The sequence below is a fragment of the Numenius arquata genome, chromosome 14, assembly GCF_964106895.1.
Source record: "Numenius arquata chromosome 14, bNumArq3.hap1.1, whole genome shotgun sequence".
Classification (NCBI taxonomy): domain Eukaryota; kingdom Metazoa; phylum Chordata; class Aves; order Charadriiformes; family Scolopacidae; genus Numenius; species Numenius arquata.
The window spans coordinates 18,960,183-18,988,181 of NC_133589.1; the positions used below are offsets into that span (position 1 = coordinate 18,960,183).

Here is a 27,999-nt window from a genome sequence, read left to right on the forward strand (position 1 = left end):
CAGCGGCCTTTGCGCGGTGCGGCTGGTGGCTCTGTCGGTAAGATGGCGGCCGTGAGTCTGAGGCTCGGAGACCTGGTGTGGTGAGTGGCGGTGTAGGTCGGGCGGCGGCGGCGGGGCTGGCTGTGGCGGCGGACGGTAGGGCAGACAGTTCTTGCGGTGCCTGAGGGAGCGAGGCTGAGGCTCCGCTTGTGGCAGCGGAGGCGCGGGCGGGGAGGCGGAGGGGCTGTGCCCGGCCCGGAGGAGCGCGGCCGGGCCGAGGCGGCCTGGGCCGACCGCTGTCACCCTGTGGCCGCGGGGGACTCCGAGGTGCGGTTTGACGGGGCCGCGGGCCGGGCGGCGGGTCTCGCCGCCGCCATCCCTCGGGGGCAGTGTGAGGAGGGGAGAGGGGCGGCGGGAGGCGGTCTGAGGCTACGGGCCGAGGGCGGGCGGCTCGGCTCTCACACCGGCCGGCACCGGAGGCTAACGGGAGGCGGCGCAGAAAAGAACCCGTGTAAGATGGAAGGGGGTGATGGGAGCAGGACAGAGGAGCAGTCGTCGCGGGGCTCGGTTGGAAATGCGGCCTCCTCCCAAGGGAGGTGGAAAGGCACATAAATAAGTTAGTAGGTGTTTAGACAGAGCAGGCATACCATTTCTTGGCAGTGCTTTAACGAAGCAACACAACAATCTGGGAAAACAGCGGTTTTTTGCAGGTTAGGATGTCCCTGTTGAAGCTCACAGAAGCCATTTCCTGTTGTCACTCCAGTTTTACTCTCGAATAGTCAGAGTGCTGTGATTTTTGTATTTCCTGATCAGAAGAACTGAGGGGATTCCATCGAGCTCTGTAAGCACTGGTTTTTAAGTGCATGGGCTCTACTGTACCTGATAGGCTAGGGTGACCTGCGAGGGCTTGCAAGAAATAGCTAATCCCCAAAACGCAAGTGCATGCATTTATATTTATATCCCAGATAAAAAGAAATGCGTGTGCCAGGCTGTGACAACTGTAGTTTCTTATCTGAAAAATTGACAGGGCTGTGAATTTGTGAATTAGTCTAATTTATATAGTAAAGTGAAGTTTGGTTCCTTTTAGCACTCTTGAGGGAGTGCACTGTTCTCAATGTTGAAATGCAGATTATCCTGCTTTAGTTTTGTACGTGACCACCTAGGCAAGTACTATTCCTACAGCTGTTGTGGAAGAATTATAACAATAAAACAGTAACATATGAACAGCTTTGATGTGTGTTTTGTTCACAATAAGAATGGAAGGATCAAGTACAAGACATGGTCACGGCTACAGCTCTTGGCAGTGTTTCTGCCTGACCATCGCTACTGAATCGTCTGTGTAGCATTGCCGTCTCAAGAGGGGCTGCAGTGCCACTTGCTGAGAATTTTTGGTTCAGGAGCTGGCAGGCTCCACGTGTTTTTGTTGGTTTTTTTTTTTTTTTTTTACCGGTCTCTTGCAAAGACAATGATTGATAAGGTTTTGTGAGAGTACTGTTGCCCAAATAAGTGACAAGGGTAAGATAATGATAAAGCCACCATGCTGAGGGCTAAGACTAATTTCTTTCTTCCTCCTCTATGAAGAAATAGGTTTGTGTCATTTTCATAAGGGAAACATTTGCAGTGTAGGAAATAAACTTTTCTGCCTTTCTTATGGCTCTTTTATATATTTAGCACATCTTACTGTGGTGGCAAGCACCTGAAGACAGAGATAATGGAACACCTGTTCAGGGGATCCTGCCATTAATGCTTTCCTGTGAGAACTTCTAAGAATCTCAGCTCTCTGAGCTGGAAGTCCATGGCTGCTCACTAGACTGTTCTGTCCAGATGGATATAAGTTACCAACCTGAACTTTGGTTTGATTGCCCGCATCAATACTTTTTTCAGCTCTTTGTGAGGGAATATCCAGTCTTACAAGAGTAACAAGCACTGTAGCACTGTGTCTTCCAGGCAGTAGCTATGCTGCTGCTGTTCTGTTCACTTAAATTCTGATAGTCTAGCGAGTTCATGGAGACTGTTTAAAAGCTTAGTTTAGGTGCAGTTGCCTAACATTACAATGCTTGTGTGTCAGCTGAGTGTCTTGCCTTTCATGGTAAGTTTTGACTGTAAATTGTAACTCTTTTAATATGAAAAATATGATGTAATGCAAAAAAGTAGATGCGGGATAGTTGTTTTTTCTCTGGTTCTAGTGCCTAATGCTTTATTTTTTCTCTAGGGGGAAGCTGGGCCGGTATCCTCCATGGCCAGGAAAGGTGAGGTTTTGTTGTTGTGGGTGTTTTTTTTTATTGTTACTTTCTCAGGTTATGTTTTTTCTGTTTTTCTTCTGCACAGAGCAAGCTTTGCCTGAAAGCATTTCAGTTAAAGATTAATATTGGTATTTTTTTGTTTGGTTCTTTTTTAAATACATACCCAACAAATCTGTACTGTGAACTTTCTGTAAGACAGCTTTCTTTCCTCCCATAGTAAATTCTTTAAATGCACTGTGTTAAATAATAGAAATAAAGAGTCTGGCTTATCAAGATGCTCTTTTAGAGCTATGTTTTGAGTATTAACTCTGGGGGTAGGGAGTAGTTAAACTTTCTCTTCTTGTTTGTTTGGGTTTTTTCCTGATGAAAGGCCAAAATGATTTTTAAAAAACCCATTGAATTATATGAGCCATTTTTATTATTTCTACTTCTCTGAAAGAACTTTGTTTTTATTTTTGGTGTAATTATGAGGACTAAGAATGCTGAGGTAACAGCATGTGGCAGGAAAAGTGTTGTCAATGTGGCTGACAAACATAAACGTTTGTTTTCACTCTGGTTATTGGATCAAGTTAAGTCCAGGCTTCTCTACAGTCTTTCAGATGTCACCTGTGTAACGACAGCTTTTCTCTTCACTAATATTTTAAACTTTATAAACAATCTATTTTGGGAGTAAAGACAAAGCTTTAAATGTAAATTTTAAAAGCTACGTGAGTGAAACAAACTTTTATTAATGCCATTTGGCTTTCTAAAGTTTAAAAAAGATTGCTAGCTTACCTTTTGGGGATAAGGAAAAGAAAACTTCACTAGGAATGTAGTGATGTATCAGTGGAGTTTGGGTACTTTCTCACTCTGCTGCAGGATACCCATATCTGAGGAAATTCCTGGGTTACGTATTTATCTGAAAGACTTATAATAGATTCAAGTTCTCTTCCTAGTAAGATTAAAAAAAGTAATCTACCATAGCTGTAATGTATGACAGTAAAATCACAGACTATAGGTTTTCATTATGTGCTTTTTAATTTTTACTTCTAATCACCTTCAGATTGTTAATCCACCTAAAGATCTGAAGAAACCTCGTGGAAAAAAGTGCTTCTTTGTCAAGTTTTTTGGAACAGAAGATCAGTATGTATCTGCTTGTTTACATCTGGTGAAAATACTGTGCCATATGACGCGAACCTCTTGTGAAAGAAATACTAACACAGTACAGTGTAGCTTTGCAAAGGATTGTCTTTGATCTGCACTCAAAAAAGTTCAACTATTATTGCATGCTATAGCTGCTCATGTGGGTGTATGAAGACTGCAAAGACTTAGGTACTCAATCAAATTAAGATTTTAGTTGCCACTGCAGGAAGGTTCTTGGTAGCTTGCCATTTTTAGGGGAGTAGGTGTGATGTAACTGATTTTAGCACATAACCATGTATGAGAAAGGTACAGCTAAAAGCATGCATGTTTTTCAGCCAGAGGAATTAAACAGCTACATACTTGCCTTTTGTAAAAGAATGTACTGTCATACCTGGTGACTGAAAACTTTATTGCTGTGCTTTGGGAAGACCTTACAGTATAGGAAGGCCAAACTGTTGTAGATTGCCTTTTTGCAACACAATGTATCGATTCCAAACGTGTACAAAATCATAGTTGTCTTAGACTTAGATACTTACAAACTGGAAAAAAACCCCAAAACCTGAGAACTTGGCTATTTCATGAAACTGAAAATTGCTGTGCAAATTTTTCAGTTTTTCCTTTTATTTTACATTAAGGAGAAAATTACAAAAATCTGCAGAAGACTAGAAAGCCCTTTACTTTTTGGGGAAAAACGGTAACAGGAACTGAGACCATTTTATGGATGTTTCTTAAGGAAATTGTTTTCAACTGCTAAATTATTTTTGCTCAACACTTAAAAATCATTTTCTGTTAAGAATTGAGGTCCAAACTTGATGGATTAGAAGTGGATGCTGCATACTAATAGGAGAGTTTGTTGGATCTCTAGTAATGTAAAGCAGGTGAAGGTTGATTTGAAGGCAGAGAGTGTTTTTTGATGGTGGCGTTGTTGTTAAGTGTGGTTATCTTGGCTAATCAATTTCTAAAAGTTGAGGAGATTGGCTGTTTCTACCCCTATTGTTTGTTCTCGACTCCTGTGTTTCACACTACTGAATCAATTACAGAGATGTTTTCTATTAAGTTTGGAAAAAGTGGTCATATGTCTAGTGTACTGTAGCTGAGATTAGCAACGTGACTGCAAATGAAGAGTTCAGAGCTGCAAAATAATCGTGTTTTATTACATGATTCTAGAGTTCTGGCTGGGGAAAAGCCAGTTTTCTGGCACAGTAAGGTAGTGTGGTCGTTACTGTGTCTGCCTCTTTCCCCCATCTCCAGCTGGTGAAATTTAATAATTCCCTGCTAGATAATCATGACTTAGAAATTTGCTAGCTTTGACTGGAATACCCTACCTGAATATTAAATAGAAATAAATACCGTCCCCTTTGTTCTTTTAAAATGATATTGAGAGACAGCAGAGAGAGGAGCTTGTGTGCCTTTTCTGTCCTGACTTGTAACTTTAAAAGACTCTGCTGGTTAGAACTGAGCTGTTCTAACCAGTGTGCTTCTTGAGCAAATCCTTATCTTTGAGCATAATCAATGAACCAAATCAGGACAAATTAAAATTATTTCACTTAAAATGTGAGTATGAAGAGAAAATCCCTTTACTTGTTTTGTGGAGATAAACTAATGTGTTTTGCAAATACTTTTTCTAGGTGTGTATAAACAGTAAGTGGAAATACGTAACTGACAAAATGTCACTACTCTACATAATGAAGAGCGTGACAAATAGGAGGATGCAAGGCTCTGTCACTGGCTGTAGTCTGTGGTGTGACGAGTACACTGACTCGTTCTGATATTCTAGTGCACGTTGCTTCTCTTTTCTGGCACTTCACTCTTTCTGCCACTTCAAAGTTTGTAAGGTGGCATTACCATATCACTGACCCATTTTTGCAGCTCTTCTATTATTGCCTTACTCTGTCAAGGTTTAACAGGTGAGGATCTGGATAGAAGGTGTTTGCCTGTTGTCCACTGTGCATAAGATAAAGGTGATGCTGGGTAGAATCTCTCTCACAAACTACTTAGCGTGATTGCCAGCCAGTTTGTTGGTGGGTAGGTAATCTTGGACCTGCTAATCTTATTTCCTTCTGAGGATTCCTAGGTGACTGCTGTGGCCAGAAATGCCACTGTTTCAGGCTAGTTAAAACTGTTTCCTCCTGACTTAAGTGGCTTCAGTTTACCGTAGCAAAGGTTAAGGAGAAAGCTGCATAGAAGAAAGAACTGCTGTGCGTTCATCTGAGCGGAGTGCACAGGTGAATAAAAACATACTGATGGGTTAGGAAGTGGTTTTGGTGTAGTGTATAGATAAGTTTTGGTTATTTGTGAATTCCTGAATAGCTTAGGAAATAGGACAGAAGAAAATGCATTTTTCCTTACCTATGAATTGAATACTAATACTTGCTGGCCCAGAGCGATGCTACAGTGACTAAGGAAATACATTAAGTGGAAGGCTGTAAGTAGTTTTGGTCAAAGATGTAAAAGTGAGAGCATGAGTGCATTCAGACTGGCTTTTGATGAAGTTTCTGCTGAGCTTTATGTTCCTTATGTTTATTGTCTTAGTGGAGTTAGTTGCTTCTGTCACTTTCAAAGTAGTAGGTTTTATGGAAGATAAGTCCTCTCTACCCATGGAAGAAGAATTTGCTTGTTTGTTTAAACTGTGAAGTACAGCTGTGCTTTACCATGGTGAAAGCCGGTTTGGTGTTCATACTAGTAATATAATATCCATGTAATGTCTCTTATTAACTTGTTCTCCAAATTGATAAGGAGATTTTTTTTTCAGTCTACCTAGAAGTCCTTTTTCTGAGTGTCTCTTCTCAGAGTAAGTTGTGTTAAAAAGATTTTTCATCTAAAATCAAGAAGAGCTGGTGTTTCCTGCCCATAGACGTAGTAAGCATGTAACAACATCCAGTTATGGGAGTACAAAACCCAGTTTTTAATTTAGTCTTTCTAAATAGCAGTGGAACATTGACCTCTTATCTCTGTTTCTAACCGTGCTTTTTCAATAGTTCTTAAGATCCCCTTTTATTTCCAAGCTACAGTCTTGTCATAGGAAATCTTAGTATGTCATTCCAGAAGTTAAGTACTGCAATGTAAGAACTTACACATTGCTATATATGTGCATTTATTGCTACAAGTCAATTGTATTGGTGTGCTTCATCCAGTTCAAAATATTACTACATTTCGTGGCCTGCTTGGGAATTCATTATGACATTGTCAAAACTGAAAAAAACCCCCCAAAAAAAGCCACCAAAGCAAAAAAAATCATTGCTTTGAAGGCATCATTCTACTATGTTTCACGGAAATACTAGGGAGTAGTACTGTAGTGATCAGAGATGTGTGTGCGTACACATTCACCTCCCATCCCACCCTCTTCCCCCCTTAGATGTTCTGTAATAACCAAATGGTCTTGCAAGTCATGTATCTTGAAGTCTTAATAGGAAGCTGGAGCAGTTCATTCTTACTCATAGCACCTTTTTGAAGCATCAGTACAAAATTAAATAGTCTCACTAAATGTGGTGGGGTTAAGGGGCACTTCCTGACTTGATGTATTAAGGAAAAATTGAAGGAAGCTTGCAATCCAAGATAAGTATAACAATCTGCAGCCCATTTCTATCAGGCAGTGATTTTCATGCAGCACTTGCCTTCCCATCCTCCATATCCTCTTGGTATGCAGACACCTACCCTCTTCTTCTGCCACTGTTCTCACTGGTTTTCAAGGAGAGGAATTTCTGGATGTAGTCTTTCTGAAATGTTCTTTCAGGTCCTGACATCAGAGAACACTTGCTTAAAATTTGCCAGATGTTGGATGTGGCACTCTGTCAGTCTGAGAGCTGGGGGACAGGCCAGGGTGACAGAGGGTGAGTGCCCCTTGCTGGCGTTTCTCAGTTCGGCACATTGTCCTGTGCAGAGATCTGTGGTGCTGTAGCCAGACTGCTGTGTAGCAGAGCCAGGTAGAATGTTGTTAGACATCTCTGCAGGTAGAGTGCCATAGCTGAAAATTACTATAGTCAAAACTTTTCCACTTCTTACTGATATCTTTGGGTGTGTAAGTGCTCTGCAAAATTATTGCACAAATTTGAAAAATATAATACTTAGAATTTCTTTCAGTATTGCCCTGCTGCTTGTTTTCTTTTGTGAAGTATCCCCTCCCTTTAGCTGCATGAACATTTATTCTAACTTAGTGTGGTCATTTTTGGGTTTTTTTTCCCATTAAGAAGTTTATGTATCAAATTTGAGGGTTCAGCCATTTAAATTGTTTTACCAACAAAAATTGAGGCATTCCCTTTCAACAGCAGGATACCCATCTTGATTTCTTTTTGTTTTCTCACACACACTGGGTTTGTAAATAAACCAAGCAATTTTCTTTTGACTTTCAAAATTGGTTGCATTAGCGTTCTGTGTGGGTGTCGAAACTGCTACAGTGTAAAACTTCATGAAATTTTTCCCATACTGTAGTAAGTAATAAAAATTTGGAGATACAGTGCCACTGTTCTCCATCCCTAACTTTGAGGCTTGCAAAATGTAAATATTTGTGGATATTCCTCCACTTCAGTTTCTCCAATTTATCATTAGGAATTGATATCTTTAGATGGGAAGGAAGTGGCTAGAAAGTCGGGGGTTTTAAGGTTGCCTTGCTTGTGCTGAGCTCGTATTGTGGATTTGGGTCCAGTATCTATGGTTGCATTTCTTCTGTGCCGCTGTTTTCCATGCAGCTCCTGGTCACATTCATACTTGCCTCTGCTTTACAAGAATTCTAAGTTTTGATTATTGGTCATGAATATAACATAGATTTTACATGATTAGTGGTTTTATAAGAATGATATTTTGGAGGGGATGAGGAAGGATATGGAGAAATGAGCACAGAAACCAGTTACTAACATGTATCTTTTTTAGATCTTTTCACTTTTCATGTAGCCCATTCTTTACAGATACCAGGTGACTCTGTGCAGCAGTATGAATGTAATTTCATCTTAAATGTGACATCTTGAGTAATGTAATGTCACTAATGTTTTTCTAGGGCATTAAGTCATTGCTGAGTCAGGAGAGAAATAGTAGTTCCTTTTGTGTGTTGCATCCTACAGACCTTTTATTTAAATACTGGCCTTCATTGGCTTTGAGGTAATTGCTTAACAGAGATCTTGTGTATAAACATGAATGATTTTGTTTGGTGGAAAGTTTTTTTTTGTTTTCAGGTGTTCGAAACGTTGCATGCAAATGCTTTATGGACATCTTGTGTCAAAAGACATATCTGTATCTTATAGCAGGTTGTACAGGTAGGTGACACAAAAGGATAAACTGGAAAGGAAGAGACTGTCGTGTTGTGGGGTGTTCTTGTTTTTTAATTATTCTAACACCCAAAGCAGCATTTAAGACTGTTGTTCACTTACTAGTTTACCTCTGAGATCTCTAGCTCCTTGTCCTCAGGGATCACAAGTGCCAAGATGTATTTTTGAAGCCAGGAGCCAGAAAGCTTTGTGCTTCATGCTTCCTCCATAGCAAAAGAAAAGTAATGAGAAAGGAAGCTAATGAACCTGCTCAGTGAGGAGGGATTGAATGTGCAGGAACCTAAAAGAATGCCTTGATAGAAAAAAAAGTTATTTTTAGAAATTCAAATCTGGCAACAACGTTTAACATGCTTTATTATAACGTACTCAAAAATTTTGGTTCCTTTATATATGTAATGGGAAGGCTTCTCATGACCTGACGTTGTCTAGTACCTAGGGATGCTTTGTCACTGAGTGCCACACAGAAGAGCTTTACAGTATAAGAGAATTTTAAGATATGTTTCAGTGTAATGTCTGGGAAGCTAGAAGGGATTCTCTGAATAGCTGGTGCATGGCAGGCTTTAGTCTGAAAGTAATGATTTGACTTGTTCTATTATGTTAAGTCAGTTGTTGTGAAGAAGATGTAAACTAAGGAAAAGGATTGCAGCTTTGCATGCAAAAGAGTACTGGGTTGTTCTTCTCTGGTGGAATCATGGTGTGGGCTGTACTGACAGTATGGAAAGGATGCTAGCATTTTTTGCAGTTAGTTCTAGCGGGAGGCCTCATCTCTTTTTGGGTGTCATTTGAAGTTTCAGTCTGCATTAAGCAAGTGATTCCTGACTACAAACAATGGGTAATTGAAAACTGGCTGAAAGGCAGAGCTCAGAGGGTCGTAATCACAGTAGCACAGAATCTGTTTGGAGGTCCGTAACAAGTGGTGTTCCCCAGGGGTCAGTACTGTGTCCAGTCCTCTTCAATATATTCATCAATGACCTGGATGAAGGGATGGAATGTACCCTCAGCAAGTTTGCTGATGATACAAAACTGGGAGGGGTGGCTGACACACCAGATGGCTGTGCCACCATCCAGCGAGACCTGGACAGGCTGGAGAGTTGGGCCGAGAGGAACCTGATGAAGTTCAACAAGGGCAAGTGTAGGGTGCTGCACCTGGGGAGGAATAACCCCGTGCACCAGTACAGGCTGGGGCTGACCAGCGGAAGAGCAGCTCTGAGGAAAAAGACCTGGGAGTTCTGGTGGACAACAGGATGCCCATGAGCCAGCATTGTGGTATTGTGGCCAAGAAGGCCAGTGGCATCCTGGGGTGCATCAGGAAGAGTGTGACCATCAGGTCAAGGGAGGACATCCTGCCCCTCTGCTCTGCCCTGGGGAGGCCCCATCTGGAGTACTGTGTGCAGTTCTGGGCTCCCCAGTTCAAGAAGGACAGGCAACTGCTGGAGAGGGTACAGCAGAGGACCACAAAGATGATTAGGGGACTGGAGCATCTCTCTTATAAGGAAAGGCTGAGGGACTTGGGTCTCCTTAGTCTAGAGAAGGGAAGACTGAGGGGGGATCTGATCAACGCCTATAAATACTTAAAGGGTGGGTGTCAGGAGGACGGGGGTGGTCTTTTTTCAGTGGTGCCCAGTGACAGGACAAGAGGGAACAGGCACAAACTTGAACATAAGAAGTTCCACCTAAACATGAGGAGGAACTTCTTCACTTTGAGGGTGTCAGAGCCCTGGAACAGGCTGCCCAGAGAGGTGGTGGAGTCTCCTTCTCTGGAGACATTCAAAACCCACCTGGACACGTTCCTGTGCAACCTGCTCTGGGTGGACCTGCTTTGGCAGGGGGTTGGACTAAATGATCTCCGGAGGTCCCTTCCAACCCCATATCATTCTGTGATTCTGTAATGCCAATGAAGAGAACAATCTCCATGAAGTTTTAAAGAGTTTACTGGGCTCTACTACTTTGAAGGGAGGACAAGCATGATCCAGCAAAGCATCATTATTACTAATTTTCACCTTTATATTCGGTTTAGCTGTCTGACGTGATGCTTACAGTGTCTGAAAAGGCAGCTATTAAACCATTTCACTGCTTGCAGGAGCTAGACTGCAGTTTAGAATATTTAAAGCCTCTAGTCATGGCTAGTCAGTGTTTGTAACAGAAATGTTTAGGGACCAGAGAAAATCAGTTTGACTGGTTTTTACTGTGTGCTGAGCTGCTTTATGCTAAGAAGCACTCTTGGCCATGCTAGCTCAGGAAAAGCTTTTCTGAAACTTATGCACGTCTGTTTTCAGTAGTATGGAAATAGCTTTGTAACAGGGTGGCTGGTAAGCCTGGGCTTGAATTTGGGGAGAGAGGAAGGTAGTCTAATCTCTGCAAGAGCCATAACAAATGTTGAAAGCGAAGGCATTCCCCTACTTATAGTGAAGGAGTGGTAGAAGAGCTTGTCAGCCTGAAGGAAAGTGTTGTCTTCCTGTACTTGACCACTTCACCATTTGATAAATGTCAGGAAGTCCTATTTAGCAGCAGTGGAAATAGGTTAGTAATTTAAGTTTCCTCATAGGACTGCAGTCAGGTTAATACTCTGCTACTGTACCAGTTTATCTTAAAATATCAACAGAGAAGAAAACGGTTCTTTTTCCTCAGAAGTGAAAATGTTGTTTTCGTGCAGAATTTCAAGATACATCAGAAATATGTTCAGCAATGATCTGTGGTGTTTGCGTTCACTTTATTTGTGGTCAGTTTGACTGTGAGATGTAATTTTGGGGTTTTTTCTCCAGTTTTTGCAGACACTTGTGTGTGCACAGTATGCTTGAAGAAGGGATTGATGGCTTAGAGTTGTTATGTGGCCTGCGCTTTCAACAGCCTCTTGAGCAGATTCATATTATTGGCTACCTTATGTGGAGGCATGTGATTGTGGGTGTTCCTCCTGGTGATACAAGTGCAGTCACTAGGCTGCCTTTGTTCTAAACAAGTACCCGTGATCACATCCAAAAGCTGTCTTGCTGATAGAGAGTATGGATAGGGCTTAGAGTAGAGCACTGCTAGCATGGGAGGATATAAAACTTGAGAGAGAATCCAAGGAAAAGTGCCAGAAGAAAGTTCCCAGTGAATGCAGAAACCACAGCCCTTCAGGTTGTAGAGTGCAAGTGAACTTGGGCTGCTATCATCAGTTGCTCTGGATAAAAAAGTGTATCTGTGTGTTTCTAAAATTGGGATGGTTGAGGAAGTTGCTGTTTGGAGAAGATAACTGACTTTTTCTTGGTTTTGTTTCTAGTGCTTGGATCAAAGTGGAGCAGCTGAAGCCTTATCACACTCACAAAGAGGAAATGATAAAGATTAACAAGGGTAAGCGCTTCCAGCAAGCCGTGGATGCTGTAGAGGAGTTTCTTAGAAAAACCAAAGGCAAGGACCAGGTGAGTGGGTTCTTTTTCACTGTGTGCATCAAAACAAGTCTTGGCACGAATGATGGTCAGATGCATTTTTATGTGGAAGGAGTTTGTTGACTCTGGCAAGTTGAGGGGGGGGGAGTTCATTTTCGTTCCTTTGTTGCTTTTTTTTTTTTTCCCTCCTATCTTCTTCCCCATTCAGTCTTGTTTGGTGGGGAAAAAAGTGGTGTTAAACTGATGGAGAAACTGAAGAGGCTAACTCATCTGCTTATGATGATTTGATAAATCAGTCTTAAGTCTTGGATTAGAATTTGGTATCTACTAATCTTGTCTTTAGTATATTGGAAGTGCATATATGTGCACGTGCTCCCAGCAAGTCTTCAAGTGGCCTGTTCTATTACTTGTTTACTTAAACTGATGTGTTTTTGCAGGAGAACTAACCAAGAACTTCTCTCTCTGACTTCAAAGGGCTAACAAATATCTAGTTTTCAAGTTACTGTGCTGTTGTTTCGCTTGGTAGTAATCAGCACAGTGTCCTTCACATCCTTGGTTTTGCATGAAAATCGTTCCAGCTCTTCTCTTCTTTCCTTACCGTCTTCTATTCTGTAATCTCTCAGGCGTCTTCCCATAACTCCAATGAAGAGAAGAATCGGCGTAATTCCAGTGAAGAAAGAGGCAAGCAATCTGCTGGTGAAGAGAAACGCAAAGCCATTTTGTCTGAAGGGAAGTTGAAGAAGGGCACAGGGGAAGGAAAAAAGAGGGTCTCTTCTGTATCATCAGAGAGAGGATCAAAATCACCTTTGAAAAGAGCCCAGGATCAGAGCCCCCGAAAGCGGGGGCGTCCACCCAAGGATGAGAAGGTTTGTGTTGTGCATGTCCGCCAGTGCCCTGTGGACTTTGCAGATGGACTCTAGGGTTGACTGGCACCTTGACTAACAGGCCAGCAGGAAGAGTCAGTTCAGTATCAGGTTTACTTAAGCTGTTCCATGTTACTACTTCTAGACCAGAAGGCTGGTCTAGCTATCCAGGCTGCCTAATACCTTTGGCAAGCATATTGTTCATTCTTTCTGTAATTTTTACCAGTTACATTACTTCGAGTGGCTCTATTCATATCTGAGAGGGTTTTATAAGAGCTGTATCATGAGACTCTACCTTTCATCTTGCCATCCCTAAAGTTAAGTTTGTGGGGGAAGGATTAGTGAAGAGATGTGTAGGTCTTCATCTGATTCTTGACTTTGCTATCTACTTTGTATGATTAAGTGATTAGTAGTCACTCAGCTTCACCCTCAGCGCTTGCAGAGGGTTGGGTATTCTTAAGGACTAGGCCTTAAAGAAGAAACTCTTGTAGCCCGGGGAATTCACCAGAAGAATTAAATGTATTCATTTCAGCTTCTATGCTATAGGATATATTTCCATCCTTCATTATAAAGGCATTATTATTTTATCCCCATAACTTCCCTGTTATTTCTGGGTGTTGTGGCAGCAACAATAGCCACCAATGCTTTGTCTACACTCATCTAGAGTTCCAGCCTTTTTATTTACTGTGGAAGTCACTGTTGTGGTTCAGATCTTCCTTTTCCAAATGGATAATTATTTCAGTGGATTATTACAATGCACATGCTCCATCAGAGACTACACCCGAAGACCATTGGGAGACTTCAGCTGATACACCGTGCAGCAGCCCGCTTGCTCACCTGTGCTTCAAAGGGATCGCATTATGCTGTGCTTCACAATCTTTGCTTTCAGTGCATTTCAGGATGCAGGTCAAGATGGTAGTCTTTGATCTCCAAAATTATGAATGGATTGGCCTTCACTGGTTGAACAGCAGACTCCTTGATGCAGTAAAATGAAGCTGATCATCTCAGATATTAGCTATGAGGGAAATACTGGCTGCTTTTTTAGAGCCGGCTTCTGTTAAATCAGGCTTGACTACTGAGCCCATCAGTTTCTCCTTCTTGGGGGGGAGTTGGAGGAGGGGATGAATGGATGTATATTTTTCAGTTCTTACTAGTAATTACAGAACTTGTGACTTGACTGATGCAGGAGAACACTTTACCAGCAACATAACTTTACCTTTCAAAGTGTCTTCCTGTGAGCAGGTTCTGTCTTCGCATATTTCTGTTACAACAAGCCACGGGGCCTTTTTCTTCCACTTGCAAAATGCTTTTGTGTCTTTGAGCTAGATTTATTCCAAAACTGATCAAAACTAATGACTGGGAGAATTCTAATTGCGCTGGCACGTCGCATGCTTCAGTTGTACTGTATTAGCTACCTCAGGGGACCAGAGCGCTTTGAGTGAGTTAACTGTGGTAGTAGAAATTATTTTACTGGCAAACTGCAAGCAGAGTGGCTTAAACAGCTTATCACAAAGAGGTGGCCAGCTATGCGATAAATGCATGGCCACAGACCATGAAAATAAGCAGGCTAACGTAGGAAAGTAGCCTTATACCTTCTGGAAAGTAATGCACTGACAATTAAAAAAATTGCCATGAAAATAGAACAGTACTGCCTTAATACTGTTTGTTCAGCCTGTGAAATAATTTTAAAATCTTGTTGTCTTCTTCCTGGTTCTCATAATTTCCTCAAATTCTTAGCTCTAGGGCAGAAAAATCCATTTATGTCCCTATCCTGAATTACTGCAGTGTTGGGATCTGGAGGCTTTTGACCCATCACAGTTAAAATTCTGGCTTTCCAGGTAATAAGGATGCACAAAAATCAAGGAACCAGTTGTTGCTGAGGTGTGCTCTATCTAAGAATGCTCTGTGGGCATACAGAATCATTCAGATACTCTCATTTTTAAGCTTATATGCATATTTTCAAAGGACCAAAGTGACTTCATAGGTATCAGGGCAGGTTTCATCCACGTTTTACCAGTTGAAACAGCAACGTGGTCTCTAAGGAGAGAGCTTTAGTGTGCAAGGCTCTCCCTAGATTGAAATGACAATTTAAGGTTAGAGACTGATGTCTGAATTGTCCCTGCTAACAGATGAAACACTTGCATCAGTTTGGGTTACCTCCAGGAGTCTTGCTTTTACTTTTTTTGTAAACAGTGCTCTTCTCTTGTGGTTCTTTTTGGACACCGAGGTATACTGTGCGTTTTCTGGAGTAATTTTGGAAGAGTGATAATGTGATTCCATTTCTGAATCCTCATTTCTGAACCCTGCACATTCTCTTCATAATGCATATTCTCAGCATGAAGACCTATATGTCTATAACATATGTCTGTGACCTGTAGCATAAAGACCTTATTTTAACTTGTATATATTGGGGAAATAAGAAAGATAATATTTTATCTGCTCAACAGTAAAAATCATGTGTTAAGTGTTGTTGTGACGTTACGAATCGGGGCCTGTTGAGTGAATGGGGCAGAGAATTTCTGTCTCATGGATTCTGCAAACTTGAGCAGATGTGACTAAGCCTCATGCTTTGAAGCTTCTCCTGTTAACAGGTAGGCTACTATTTTATGACAATGGATGATTGGAAGAGTTCAGACCTCCGGCTGTGGTGATGTTCCTCACCCATTTGTTTAGCTTTTTGCATTCACGAGAGGAAAATGCTGGATCAAGTGTGTGTTTGCTTCCGCTCATTGTGTGATTACACCAGTGCAATGCTTTCTCTTACATACAAAGAATGGATTCTCCAGAAGCTATAACTGTTTGAATTCCTTTGTGTTAGCAGTTCATGTTTTCTTCATCTCACCTGTGTTGATAATGCACCATGTGTTTAAATATGAGCTCCTTATGGAAAGGCATGTGAAATAGAAGGCATTTGCAGTGCTTTTCAAAACTCTGTATGTGTGCTCATGACCAAAGTGCTGTGGCTAGCTCCTGAGCCAGGTTGTAAGCTCTTTCTGATCCTCCTGTCTCCTCAGGACCTCACAATTCCAGAGTCAAGTACAGTGAAGAGAGTGATGACTGGAACAGTGGCTGGATTTAAATGGCCACCAAGTGTCAGTGAGGTGAGAAACTCTACATCTGTGATCTAGGAACTGAGTTTATGGAAGCAAATCTAGAGTTTTGTCTGGGCTGTAAAACAGCGAGATCTTATCTTCCTCCTGTAGGAACAAAATAAGGTGCTTTCGTTCTGCCATTCTGTAGCGTAACAAAGCAAAACAATATCCCGGGCAATTAAGAAGTTTGCTGGGAAGTGAAATTTCAGTCTTTGTGGAACCATTTATTTGCAGATTCACACTTAACTTGCCGCACTCATTTTTTGCACTTTTTGTTTCAAAAGTATTCCTGGGACTGGCTTCCCAAAACTGGAGGAGATGATGTGAATAGTCTGTCCCTGTCTGGATGGAGTGGTTTCATTTGATTTCTCTCAAAAGCAGCTTTTGGAAACCTTTCATTTTTGTGAATAAATAAGTGATCAGCAAAGCAGAGTAAGAGCAGTATGACTGTAGGGGAGCACGTATGATGCTCATTGGCAAGGTGAGATACCTGGGCCTGCAGTCCTTTTTGCTGTTAGTATGTGTTTGCCTGTGACAGTGCTAGGTATAATCTCCAGCCAATTCCCAGAATGCTGTTCTAAAGAGTTCTTGGAAGCTGGAAAATAAGTGTGTTCATTCCCTTGGAAAGAGGAAGTAGGATATGAGATCTCTTCCTCCCATTTTAATCTTGCTCATAATCTTCTTTGGTCCAAAAATGAGGAATTTGACTTGAATGACTTTGGTTTTGAGAATGAAACACGATGTAAACCACTTAATTGAAACAGGCAGCTTGATACAGCTGATGCATTTTGTATTTTCCACCTTAAGTCATTGTTCTCATGTGACTTGGAATTGTGCTGTGTTTGCTCAGTGACTCTCTGGGAATGTTTCTAAGCCTGTACTTTCTCTCTTTGTAGCCTGTGAAGGACAGTGATCCACACTTTCATCACTTCCTGCTGAGCCAGACAGAGAAGGTGAGGATTTAGCAGACAGGGTCGTTATGCTGGTCTGTCCAGCTTGGCATCCTGCCCTTTGTAGGGACTAAGTACAAGCAGTATGCGTAAAGAGCTCTGAAATTCTGTTCTTTGGAGGGTAGCAGCAATTAGATTCTCATGTGCAGTCTTGTAGTTAAATTACTTCCTAACCTTAAGGTTTAGAACTATTTAGCATTGAGTACAGTGAATAGTTTAAGTAATTAAAGATTATCTAGCACCAGGATTTCACAGATCTATTGTAGTAAATTCTGTAGATTGAACGTTGAGGGTAGGAAAACCTGTTTTTCTGTTTAAAAACCCTGTTGTTTGGTTGTCTTTAGTTGTCCTACCAGTTGCTTAATTGTCAAGTTCATCCAGATTAACTGAATATAGCAAGAGACTTTTCAAGACCAGAAAAGCTCCATGTAAAATATAGCAAACTTATGTCCTGAGAGTCAGAAGCCTTGCAGGATTTTATCTTCAGCAGTGAACATCAGGAGGAAAAGGAAGGATAAAATTAAATGAAGAAGGATGTATATCTAGCTGAGGATCTGGGCAGAGCCAGGAGGATTAAGAGCACCTAACAGTTTTAATCTAAACAAGCTCACAATAAGCACCATGGGAAGGAGCAACCTTCACCTTAATATCTGTTGAAAGCAACATGCTTTCCCATATTGACAAGAAGGTTTTGCTTCTACAGCTGCATTGATGTACTGAGCATAGATAAGAAGCAAGGTGCTGTTTAGCAGCAGGCTTTAGAGGTCTCTGTTTTCTTTGGGCCAAATGTGAGAGTAGGGATGCTCTGGATCCCTGCCTCTAGAGGAGCCTGTCACAGGAACTACAGAAAGGAGTTTGCAGTACCTGTATCAGGAGACAGGCTGAATTGCTGTGGCAGGGTGGGAAAGGGAGAGCTTAGTATGTTGCAGTCAGTTTTTGTTTTTATTTTCTCCCATGCAGGGAAGCCTGAGAGTTTTCTGCTTTGCAGATGGTGGTGGGTGGGTGAGCTGCCTGTTCCTGTTTAACAAGGATGTGGTCTATTTGCTCAGGAGAGCAAATCAGCACTGTCCTTTACCTGAATGCTTTGTCTTCTCCATACAGCCAGCTGTCTGCTATCAAGCCATCACAAAGAAGCTGAAGGTTTGTGAAGAGGTAAGGCAAATCTTGGTTTTGATGGATTTTTCCTTACTGTCATGAGGATTTGTAGTTTCTCCAGAGCTGTGCACTTGATTTTTATTTGTTTATTTATTTTTCCTCCCCACCTCCCTCTTCCTCTCCCCACCCCCAGGAAACAGGATCCACTTCCATCCAGGCAGCAGACAGCACAGCAGTCAATGGCAGTATCACACCTACAGACAAAAAGTAAGATCTCCAACGCACTTCAGTTATTTCCCTTCCTTTTCCTCCTTCCCAGCTCATACATGCAGCCATTATCCAGCTTGTTACTAAGAATAAATAAACCTCACGTTTCCCTCTAACTGCAGGTCTCCTCTGTCCTTGTGTGAAACTCTGATTTTGGGGGCAAGGGGGGAGGGAGGCAGCTAAAAACAAACAGGGGCTGTACAGTAGAAAAATTCAGGATAAGGTTTGGCCTGGATATGTGTGCAATTCAGGGCTTTTAGACAGTTGCCCTTTTCCTGTAGGGCAGATTGCAGAACATTAAGCATCAGTATTTCTGAATGCTGTATGAGGCAGAAAGATAAAAGGGTATCTTTCTCCAGTAATGCTTGGCGGTTGACTGGGGTTGTTTAATTCCTCTCTTGAGCATGAAGAAGACAAGAGGGAGGCGTGTTCTCCCAGCACAAAAGTTTTGCCGTGTAGCACATGGGCTTTCTGGTTCTTCTAAGCGTCCCCCTCCTCCTTTCTAGAGTGAGAGAAGCCTAACTTGAGCTTCCTGTTTCACTCTGTAACTTCCGCTCTGTTCAAATTGAGTTCAGGCTACAGCTTGCTGTTTGCCGTTGGGGTCATTCTCATGGGATGTCTGTTCTCAACTGTAGTCCAGGGAAACCAAAATAACAATGAAGCTGTTCAGGTAAAACAGTCTCCCAGGAAAGGGTGGGTTGGGAGAGAAAGAATATCTTCTCTGTTTTTGAGACTAGAAAATAGGTGGAACTTGTTTGGGCTGTTTAAGGAGCCTATAGTGACTTGGTCTGACCTGTTGAAATCAGTTTGCTCTAACAAAAGGCAGCATGGCTAGAGTGCAGGTGGCTTGCGAAAGCCACAGTGCATCTGTAGGGTGGCTAATTCTGAAAAATTAACGGGGAATTGCCAGGCAGATTTCATTGTGAGGCTACATCAGATATGTAACCGAATACTTCAGAATCTCCTACTAGAATTGTGGTTTTGGTCTGAAGCTGTGTGACGTAGGAAATGGTCCTTGCAGCAATGACTGCAAAGGAATTTCTGTTGCAGGTAACTGTAGGGTTGGAACTTGTTAGCACAGTCTTTTTCTTGAATGAGGGGAACAAAACTCTTGCGAGCTTTGAGGTGGGGGGGGGGAGGTGCTGGGGAAGGCAGCTGGTGTCCGTGACAAATGTGTTGTCATTCAGAGTGACCTGTACTGGTCCATTAATTCCTTTCTGTGTCTGTCCAAGATCACAGGTGTAGAGCACGGACTAGGTCTTTGGTCTGTGCATGATGCTTAGCCCCAGTAGTCCCTGCTGGGCTTCATTAAAATAAAGATTGTAATATATCATTCAATAGTATAAGCAAGTCATATGCTTATGTATGTATGACTTAGTTTAAAAATCAGATTATTAGAGAAGCACGTGCTGATCTCTAAATGTTGCCTTTATCTTCAGTAAGGCAATGGCTGGCAACAGAAAGCATAAAAGCAGCAGTTTTAATAAAACAAACAAAACCCACAAACAGAAAAGCCCAGACCACCCAAACCTCTAATATTTAGGTAGTCTTCTGAATGAGCCTAAAGACTTTCTTCAGGAAATTATTCTTACTAAGCATCCTTAACAATAAATACCAGCTTGTTTTTAAGGCTCAGTATCTGCCCATTCTTCGTGGCCACAGTGGAACATGTTTGGTTTCGTTACGGATCTGGGATTTTTTTGGTGATGATGCTCCAGGGTTTGCTCTTCTTCATTGCCAAGACCAGAAGAGGCTGACATCAATTGCTTTCTGTTGCATTAATGTCTCTCTCTTCCCCCCAGGATAGGATTTCTGGGACTTGGCCTGATGGGAAGTGGCATTGTGTCCAACTTACTGAAGATGGGTCACACTGTCACTGTCTGGAACCGGACTGCTGAGAAGGTAAGTGTGTGCTTAAGGTACAGATGATAATTAACCTTTTCTAAACAGGTAGTTACCACCTCTAGCTCAGGGAAGCCTGGAGTTGCCAATTGGTGGTGCCTGGGAAAGTATGCCAAAGAAATACAACTGTATGCTTGCTACCTTGTTCTATTATTATGGCTTGTTGGTGGCCACTTTTGACTAGATGAAAGCTGTAGTCTGCCCTAGTCGCTCTTACGTGAACAGTCCCAACTCCATTGCCATTTTGTATAAGATGAGTTGTCAGAAAAATTACAACCTTGTATATGTGTTGAGGAATACAATGTAAAGTGTGAATAGCTTGGCCCATGTAAATAGCCAAACCATTATGTCATGGAGCTGGACAAAAAGACCCAAGTGCTGGGCAGTTGATCCTAGGAGGGGTGTGGTGAGATGCACTGTTTGACCACAGCTTCATCTGCACATCCTTTGTGCTGTTTTATGTTGCGGTAACAAAGGTTCTTTTGAAAACCTGCTGTGTCATAAGACAGGTTGAGAAGGGTTTTATAGGTGTATTCAAAGTGAAACTGGAGCTTATATTACACTTACATTCTAGCCAGTGTTGTTCTTTGTAGTGGAGGAGGAAAAGTAGGTAACTGGGGGAGATGTGATACTTGGATGATACTGTGGAATATCAAAGGCAAGAAGGGCACTGTGCTTAAAAGATTTATTTAGTTGTTTTACCTGCAAAATATGGATGTATAAGGGAGTAGCGTAAGAAGGAGCTAGGATTTTGAAGCAGCAGCCCACTAAAACACTTATCAGTCTCAGCTGTGCATATTCCTGTTTACTGTCCAGTAACACCTTTTGCTATGTCTGTTTACCATTGGTTTTTTTTTTTTCCTCATCTCCAAAACCCACAACATTCAATCTCGTATTTCACCTAAGTGTTTTCCTGTGTCTGTCTTTTGAAGTTTTTCACTTGAGGTTTCAGAAAAGCTGCAAAAGACCCCCTTGTGGGTTTGTGGGAACAAACCAACAGAAGACAACCCAGTTGCTATGGAGCTAATATGCCTGACTCCTTTTGTGTTGGATCCAGCAGGAGAGTTTGTTTCAGCAAAATTCTAGAGAACCCATTTGCTCTGTACTTAATTTTTCTCACATTTGGATTTGTGACTTTTGCAGTGTGATTTGTTCATCCAGGAGGGGGCACGGCTTGGAAGAACCCCCGCTGAAGTTGTCTCCACCTGTGATATCACCTTTGCCTGTGTATCAGATCCAAAAGCAGCGAAGGATGTAAGGATTAGCTCTTATTTTTTCCTCCACCAGCTAGACTGCAAGATAGTCACTGAATGCCACTTCTGATTCCTGCTAACCATGGTAGCCTGGGTCATTGTACATGCTGGGCAGTGCAGCTATGTAAAAATAAATGTCTCAACAAAAACCATACTTTTTAAAAAATAATCCCTTGGAGAGTAGGTTTTGATATCCCTCTAGGAGTCCACCACTGCAGTGCTAGGCTCACTTGAACTGCTGTCCTGCAGGATTGGCGTTTCTTTGCAGACACGCTATTGCTTTACCACTCTTCTGTTCCCTACAGCTGGTACTTGGTCCGAGTGGAGTGTTGCAGGGGATTCGCCCAGGGAAGTGTTACGTGGATATGTCCACTGTGGATGCAGATACAGTCACAGAGTTGGCCCAGGTAATCACATTGAACTGAACTTGTAACATCTGTAATTCAGCAGCAGTACTGCGGTTCTTGTTGCTTCAGGCAGTACACTGTTGATGATTAAATATGCTTCTGAAGATTTTTTTGGGCTGCTTTTAGGAGAAACTCAGGTCCCAGACAAATAAGACAAAATAAACTTTTAAATCTTGACTAGCAAACAAAGTTGGATGAGATGTACCTCGCAGTAACAGAAAAGCCTGTAGGTTTGGCAGGGCTGTTAGCTGGTACTAGTGCAAATAGCCAGCCAAATTCTGATACCTTAAGAAGTATTTATAGGCAGATTAGTATTTCTGAAGGAGAAAGCACTGTCTGGATTATTAACTGTCCTTAAATTGATACAATGCATAATCTGCTTATTTTAAATGTTGTAGTTGGGGGGGAAAAAGGAAGGCCTTCATGTTTCATTCTGTAGAAATATTATTGCAGAGAGGATTTCTGTAGAAGTGTTCTGATTATTTCTGATGTGGTATCTTTGATTCCCTCTTTGGTATCTTGATTGTTATCTTCTGCACTAAAGGCAGTGTGTGTTGTTGCATGAGAAGGGGAAGCTAGTTTTGGTTCCATTTTAAGCAGATGCATTGGTGATGCAGTAGTGTGTAACATGAATTTGGAGAACAGTCATACATATTAGTAAACTTCTCTCTGAAGAGATCTGTCAAAGGCCTTTCCTCTTTGGGGACGAGGGGGAAAAAATATTATAACAGTCAATCTTCTGAGATTCCTGCATTATGTGTACAACTTCAGCGCTGGTTCTGTGGCCATTACAGGATGCTATGGCAAAAGCATGTTAAACTTAAAACATACACAGTAGTGATGGGTGTGGGAAAGTGTGCTGGAGTGTGAGGGCAGCTTTTGGTCTCAAGCGCCCTTTGCAGGATGCAGCACATCGCATGTTAGCACTTTCCTCTCCTGTTTGTGTGTCTGAGCTATTTGTTCTGCTTTAAAATTCTGTCCTCAGGGACTGGAATGCCCTAAACAATGTTCTTGCTGTGCTGCCTACTCAGCATCAACATGTGCTGTTCGTGCAGAACTAACCAGAGATGCTCTTTTTCCAGGTGATAGTGTCCCGAGGTGGTCGCTTTTTGGAAGCACCAGTCTCGGGAAATCAGCAGCTGTCTAATGATGGGATGCTTGTGATCCTGGCAGCTGGCGACAGGGGTTTATATGAGGACTGCAGTAGCTGTTTCCAGGCGATGGGGAAGACCTCTTTTTTTCTAGGTAATTGAAACATGGAGGCCCTTATAGCAGTTTCTTAGTGCAAGGACTGGGAATTCCAGCAAGGAGTCCGAGAGGCATGTGTGTGTCATCTTTCTTGTCTCCTTGGGCGGTATTGGCAACTGGCCTGCTCTTCTGGAACTTGGCCAATTTCAGAGCCGCCAGCCTAAGTTTTTTCTTTTTTGAATACTGGCTCATTTTGGAGGATCCATGATGGTTTTTATTTTAAATCGTACTTTGTTATGATTTCTCCCTTCCTTTGAGTGCTTGGAAAATGAGTAAGTTTTCTGAAGCCTTTCAGGGGAAGGAGAGAGCAGCCAAGTGCTTGATATGAAGAGTCTGGTAGTCTCTGTGTGGGATGGGGGAAGAAGGCTGATGTATCTCTTCTGGAGGAATGCCCAATGGTATGTCTTGCTCCCAGGTGAAGTAGGCAATGCTGCCAAGATGATGCTGATTGTGAACATGGTCCAAGGCAGCTTCATGGCAACGATAGCAGAAGGACTGACTTTGGCTCAAGTGACTGGCCAGTCCCAACAGACCCTTCTGGATATCCTCAATCAGGGACAACTTGCCAGCATCTTCCTGGACCAGAAGTGCCAAAGTAAAGTGCTCTTACATTGTTTTGTTATAGGACATTTGCCACAACCTTGCAGCATTTCACATATTGGCAGAAGGGAGAAAATAACCGTCCCATCTTCATCAGCCTGGGATTCTGGGTATTTTAAGCATTCTAGAAATGAAGAGATGAGTTCTGTTCCTTCCCTTGCATAGCCAGGGCTTCTGAGAATACACTCTAAGCCCTGCATTGTGTGTGGCCTGCTTGGGACATGAGTTCACAGTGAGGATTTCATTGGGGCAGGGTAATAAGTGAAATGGAGGGCAAGCCGCTTAGAAATCTGAGCGCACTTTATCAGTGAGCAATAGTGACATTATCTGCTGTGGCTGGATGAAGATAGAGAGCAGAGAAAAAGAAGAGCTAAAAGCAGTGTTCCTGGTGATCAGCCCAGGAAAGGGAAGTTTGGTGTTGAATTGCATGCCCTTGCAGCGTGGGCTTGGTTTACTCTTGTCATGCTTATTTTTTTGCACACTTTCCTCTCGACAGATATCTTGCAAGGAAACTTTAAACCTGATTTCTACCTGAAATACATACAGAAGGATCTTAGATTAGCTATTGCACTGGGCGATTCTGTCAACCACCCAACTCCCATGGCAGCTGCTGCCAACGAGGTAAGAGTTGTTCAGTGTTTAGATGTTATTCAACATTTCTTCAATAGAGCCATTTGTCACCAAGAGACAAAAATCTAAGAATTATATCATCTCTAAGACAAGGGAGCAACAACTGAAGTATATTTTGATTAGGATGCAATTGGATTTTTTTTGATTGTAAAAGCCCTTAGAATGTCACATCAGTAAACACAGATGGCCTCAGCAAGACCTGGTGTGTTCTGATCTGTGCCGCTCTAATTACTTGACATACTATGCATTCTCTAGTTTGCAATGGTCAGCAAAGTTATTTTTGCGCTGGGGAAAGGCGGCGCACAAGCACAGGCACTGATCCTTTTCTAATTTCTCTTCTCTAGGTCTATAAAAGAGCAAAAGCATTGGACCAATCGGACAACGACATGTCTGCAGTGTACAGGGCCTACATCCACTAGGCTGCACCGTTCTTACTGTTAATACTATGATTATTGATTAATATTATTATGATACCGGGTTTTAACTCTGGACCAGTCCATCTCTGTCTCTCCATTTCCTTTTATACACAGACTCTGGGATCTGCCACGGAGGCAGCTGCTGCGGTGAGCCTTCCCCTGGTGGCAGAAGTGGGGGAGGAGGGGGCTCGGATTGTTGCAATCTAATTAGAAAAATCCATGCCATGCACTGACAGTCATGGAACAGACCAGTGGCGGCTTGTTCAGAAGCTCTGAGGCAACTCTGCCAGAAATCTGCTGCTTGGCTGCTTTTATTTTCCTCTTTGTATGCTTGTCAAAGACGCTGTTTCTAACAATCCCTTTTCTCCTTTGCTGTGAAATAATGCCTGTGTTGGACTCTCTGCATCAAGGGGACAGGTGACATACATCCCATCTACCTGTGAATATCACTAAAGTCCTTGGTCCCAAGTCAGGTGAGGAGCATTCCTGTTAATCGACCACTGTTAGAGAACAAAGGACCTCCCATGGAGGAGAATGGCAGTTCCAGAAGGTAATGGGGTTGCATGCAATGCTGTCTTGATTCTGTTTCTTTTTAAACTTCCACCTCCCCAGCACCTTGGTGGAGGAATTCCACCTACTGTTAAGAACAGATTGCATCCATGTCTTCCCCTGTATGGATAACCGTAGCTTAGGGAACACAAACCTTATTGAAAATGAGAGAATGCCAGTGTAAATGAGCCTCCTAAAATGCTAATCGCAGCTGCCCATCCCACAAACAGTGTTGGAGATCAGCACGTTTGCATAGAAAACTGCAAGAGAAACATACAGGCTGAAGCTGAGCCAGAGATATTTTTATTTGGGGAAGGAACAAACTTTAGGGTTGCTCCTGGCCTTAGCTTATGTTGCTTTCCTTTGTGGTGGTTTTTTTTTTTTTTTAACCCTTGTAATCAATAGTTACAAAGATGTTGTGGATTGTGGTAGTGTCACAAGCAGAGTGATGAGTCTCAAAGGGGCAAGAATGATCATGAAGCCAAGAGATTGAGAATCCTGAGCTCCTTTCCACACTTTCTCTCTGGCCTTTGCGTGGTCATGATATCTCTAAGCCTGTTTGCTCATCTTTAAGTGTGGGTGATGATTACCTACCTCACAGGGATTGTTTGTGTGCTGATGAGAGATCTTTATACATGTCAGATTTTCCATACATGTTTGTAGTGTTACTACTCTGGGTACAACAGTGGCACAGCGTGAGACTTTTCCCTGTACCTGTGGCCAGATGCCAACTTCTAGAAATACTAGTAAATAAAATGGAAGACTGAGCTTTAGCCTAGAAACATGAGACTTGAACTGCAAATGCCAAGGCTAGAGAGCAGAGATGCTGCGAGTGTTGATAGCAGAGCAACCCAGAGTCCAAAGGGTGCTTGTCTCTCCAAAAATGCACCCAGTGTGGGTGGGTTTTGTTTTGTTTTTTTTTTTTTAAATTGTTCTCAGTATTAGCCTTTTAGGAGGGTTCTTGCATTTTAGATTTGAGAGTTAGTAAAATGCCAGTAAGAAACTTTATTGGCCAAAATTACTTCTCAGTGGCACGATCTCCTCCCTTGGGCTGGGATTCTGAAAGCAAATAAAGCAAATTTGAATTAGACCATGTTCCTTTAAATTGGTGAGGTCTGCCCCTCCCACTGTCTTATTTTTCTAGGAACTTAATGGCTGTGTAGGAAGATCTTCCTGTGGGTTAGGATTTCTTACCAATCCTGCTTTGGGCAGCATGTGCATATGGTTCAGGGGCACCTTATTAAGAGACAGAAAGTATCAGATACTCATTACCAATCATGACATCTAATGCTATAAATGTTACTTTGTTGAATTTCGCCTCCTGTGATCACTATTATTTGTGGGCTAATATTGTGTTCTGCATTATGTCCTGTGGTGAACATCTTGTAGTAGATCTGTTAGGCATCACTTTGGCCATTTGTCAGTGGTACATGTGAACAATATTAGTTATACATACATGTTTCTTTGGCAGAGCAACTGTCATCCTGCATGTAGATAATCATATTAAAGGCACATATAAGTACCCAGGATAACCAGCCATTAGCCTGCTTTGGACACGCTTGCGCTTCCCCCATCCAGAAGAGCTCAGCTGTTCGCATCAGAAGTCCTTGGTTAAACATGCCACAGTTAAGAAACCACTTACATGAATGTGTATTGAGGGCATCTGGGGGAGATAAGACTACAGGTTTTATGGTGTAAGAAATGTTTTGGGAGAGAGAGGGAGGTGCTGTCTTGGGTCCAGTTGAGAGCGGAGCTGAGCTCAGGCAGTGCTGCAGTGTCCCTGACCTGTCCCTGTGCAGGGCTGTTGGCCGGGGTGAAGGTGAATGGGGCTGAGCAAAGCTCATGGAGGATCTGCTCCTCTTTACTGGCTTTGTGGTGCCTCTGGGTAGAGAGAGAATACAAAAGGAGCTCTCGAGTCCCGTGATGTGTATTTCATAGTGAATTCAAAGAACCATATTTGTGAGAGTGAGAACCGCTCCCTGGGCAACTCACTGCTGCAGGTTTTATTTTCCAGAAATACTGTAGTTCTCAAAATGGAGATGGTTATTTACGTGGGAGTGGCAAGTGCAGACTAGTTAAACACTGTAATTTATCCTGGGAAGGTCTGACTGCAGTGCTCTGGCAAGGTAGGGGTGTCTAGGGTGCTGCCTGGCTGGCTCTACAGTCACAGATGTGCCAGGGAGCAGCAGGAGGAGACCCAGAGCTCTGAAGTGGGGGCGAGGTGAGGAGGAGGGATGGAAATGGTGGAAACCAGACTGTTTCAGATGCTGTTTGAGATTGACTCATGTCAGTCTCACTTGGATTCTTGTATTTATGTCTGTAGCCTCTGAACGTGGATCTTACCTGTTCCTAGGCCTGAGATTTGGGGGAGGGAAGGGAGGGAAGCTGTGGATTGAGAGATGCTCTAATAAAACTGGCTAGTCAATGTTGTCTTAATATTGTTGACAATTCTGTAAAGTTCCTTTTTATGAGGATTTCTGTTTTAGCAATTTGCTTTTTTTGTCTCCCTCCTTTTTAAAGAGAAAATGTGACATTTGTGAAAAGCTTGTAAGAAAAGCAATTTCTTTTCCTCAATGATAGATCCTATAGTTAATTAAGGTTGTGAATTTTTATTTTTTTGCCTTGTTTTTAATTAATGCTTGTCATTCAGAATAGGATGTGTGAAAATGTTTAAATGGCAAAACAAAGATTTTTTTTTTTTTTTTTTGTGCAATTAACAAAGCTACTGGCAAAAAGAATAAAACCTTTCTTGGTAATACG

At 42.2% G+C, this 27,999-nt stretch overlaps 1 protein-coding gene across 5 annotated transcripts; it reads left to right on the top strand.

Annotated features, from left to right (window-relative positions):
• The first annotated feature begins 17 nt into the window (after positions 1–17).
• On the top strand, positions 18–27,993 carry GLYR1 (glyoxylate reductase 1 homolog). 5 transcript variants are annotated; one of them, XM_074158253.1, is made up of 16 exons: positions 18–80; positions 2,192–2,228; positions 3,265–3,344; positions 11,862–12,000; positions 12,591–12,833; positions 15,845–15,931; positions 16,819–16,875; positions 17,974–18,024; positions 18,161–18,234; positions 20,037–20,136; positions 21,280–21,390; positions 21,695–21,796; positions 22,879–23,041; positions 23,460–23,639; positions 24,141–24,265; positions 24,619–27,993. In XM_074158253.1, exons 1-16 carry the CDS (start codon positions 43–45, stop codon positions 24,691–24,693), a joined length of 1,662 nt encoding a protein of 553 aa, XP_074014354.1. In that variant the 5' UTR covers positions 18–42; the 3' UTR covers positions 24,694–27,993. The 5 variants fall into 5 exon arrangements, with proteins under 5 accessions (XP_074014354.1, XP_074014357.1, XP_074014355.1 ...); XM_074158254.1 differs by having other exon boundaries at positions 25–80; positions 21,298–21,390; XM_074158256.1 differs by lacking the exon at positions 12,591–12,833.
• Positions 27,994–27,999: the final 6 nt, after the last annotated feature.

Bases quoted from the DNA above. Each gene is read 5' to 3' on its own strand.
- GLYR1 (XM_074158253.1), top strand. From the start codon at position 43: ATGGCGGCCGTGAGTCTGAGGCTCGGAGACCTGGTGTG. The intron at 2,229-3,264 runs GTGAGGTTTTGT...AATCACCTTCAG, and splicing joins ATCCTCCATGGCCAGGAAAG to ATTGTTAATCCACCTAAAGA. The intron at 18,235-20,036 runs GTAAGATCTCCA...TCTTCCCCCCAG, and splicing joins ATCACACCTACAGACAAAAA to GATAGGATTTCTGGGACTTG.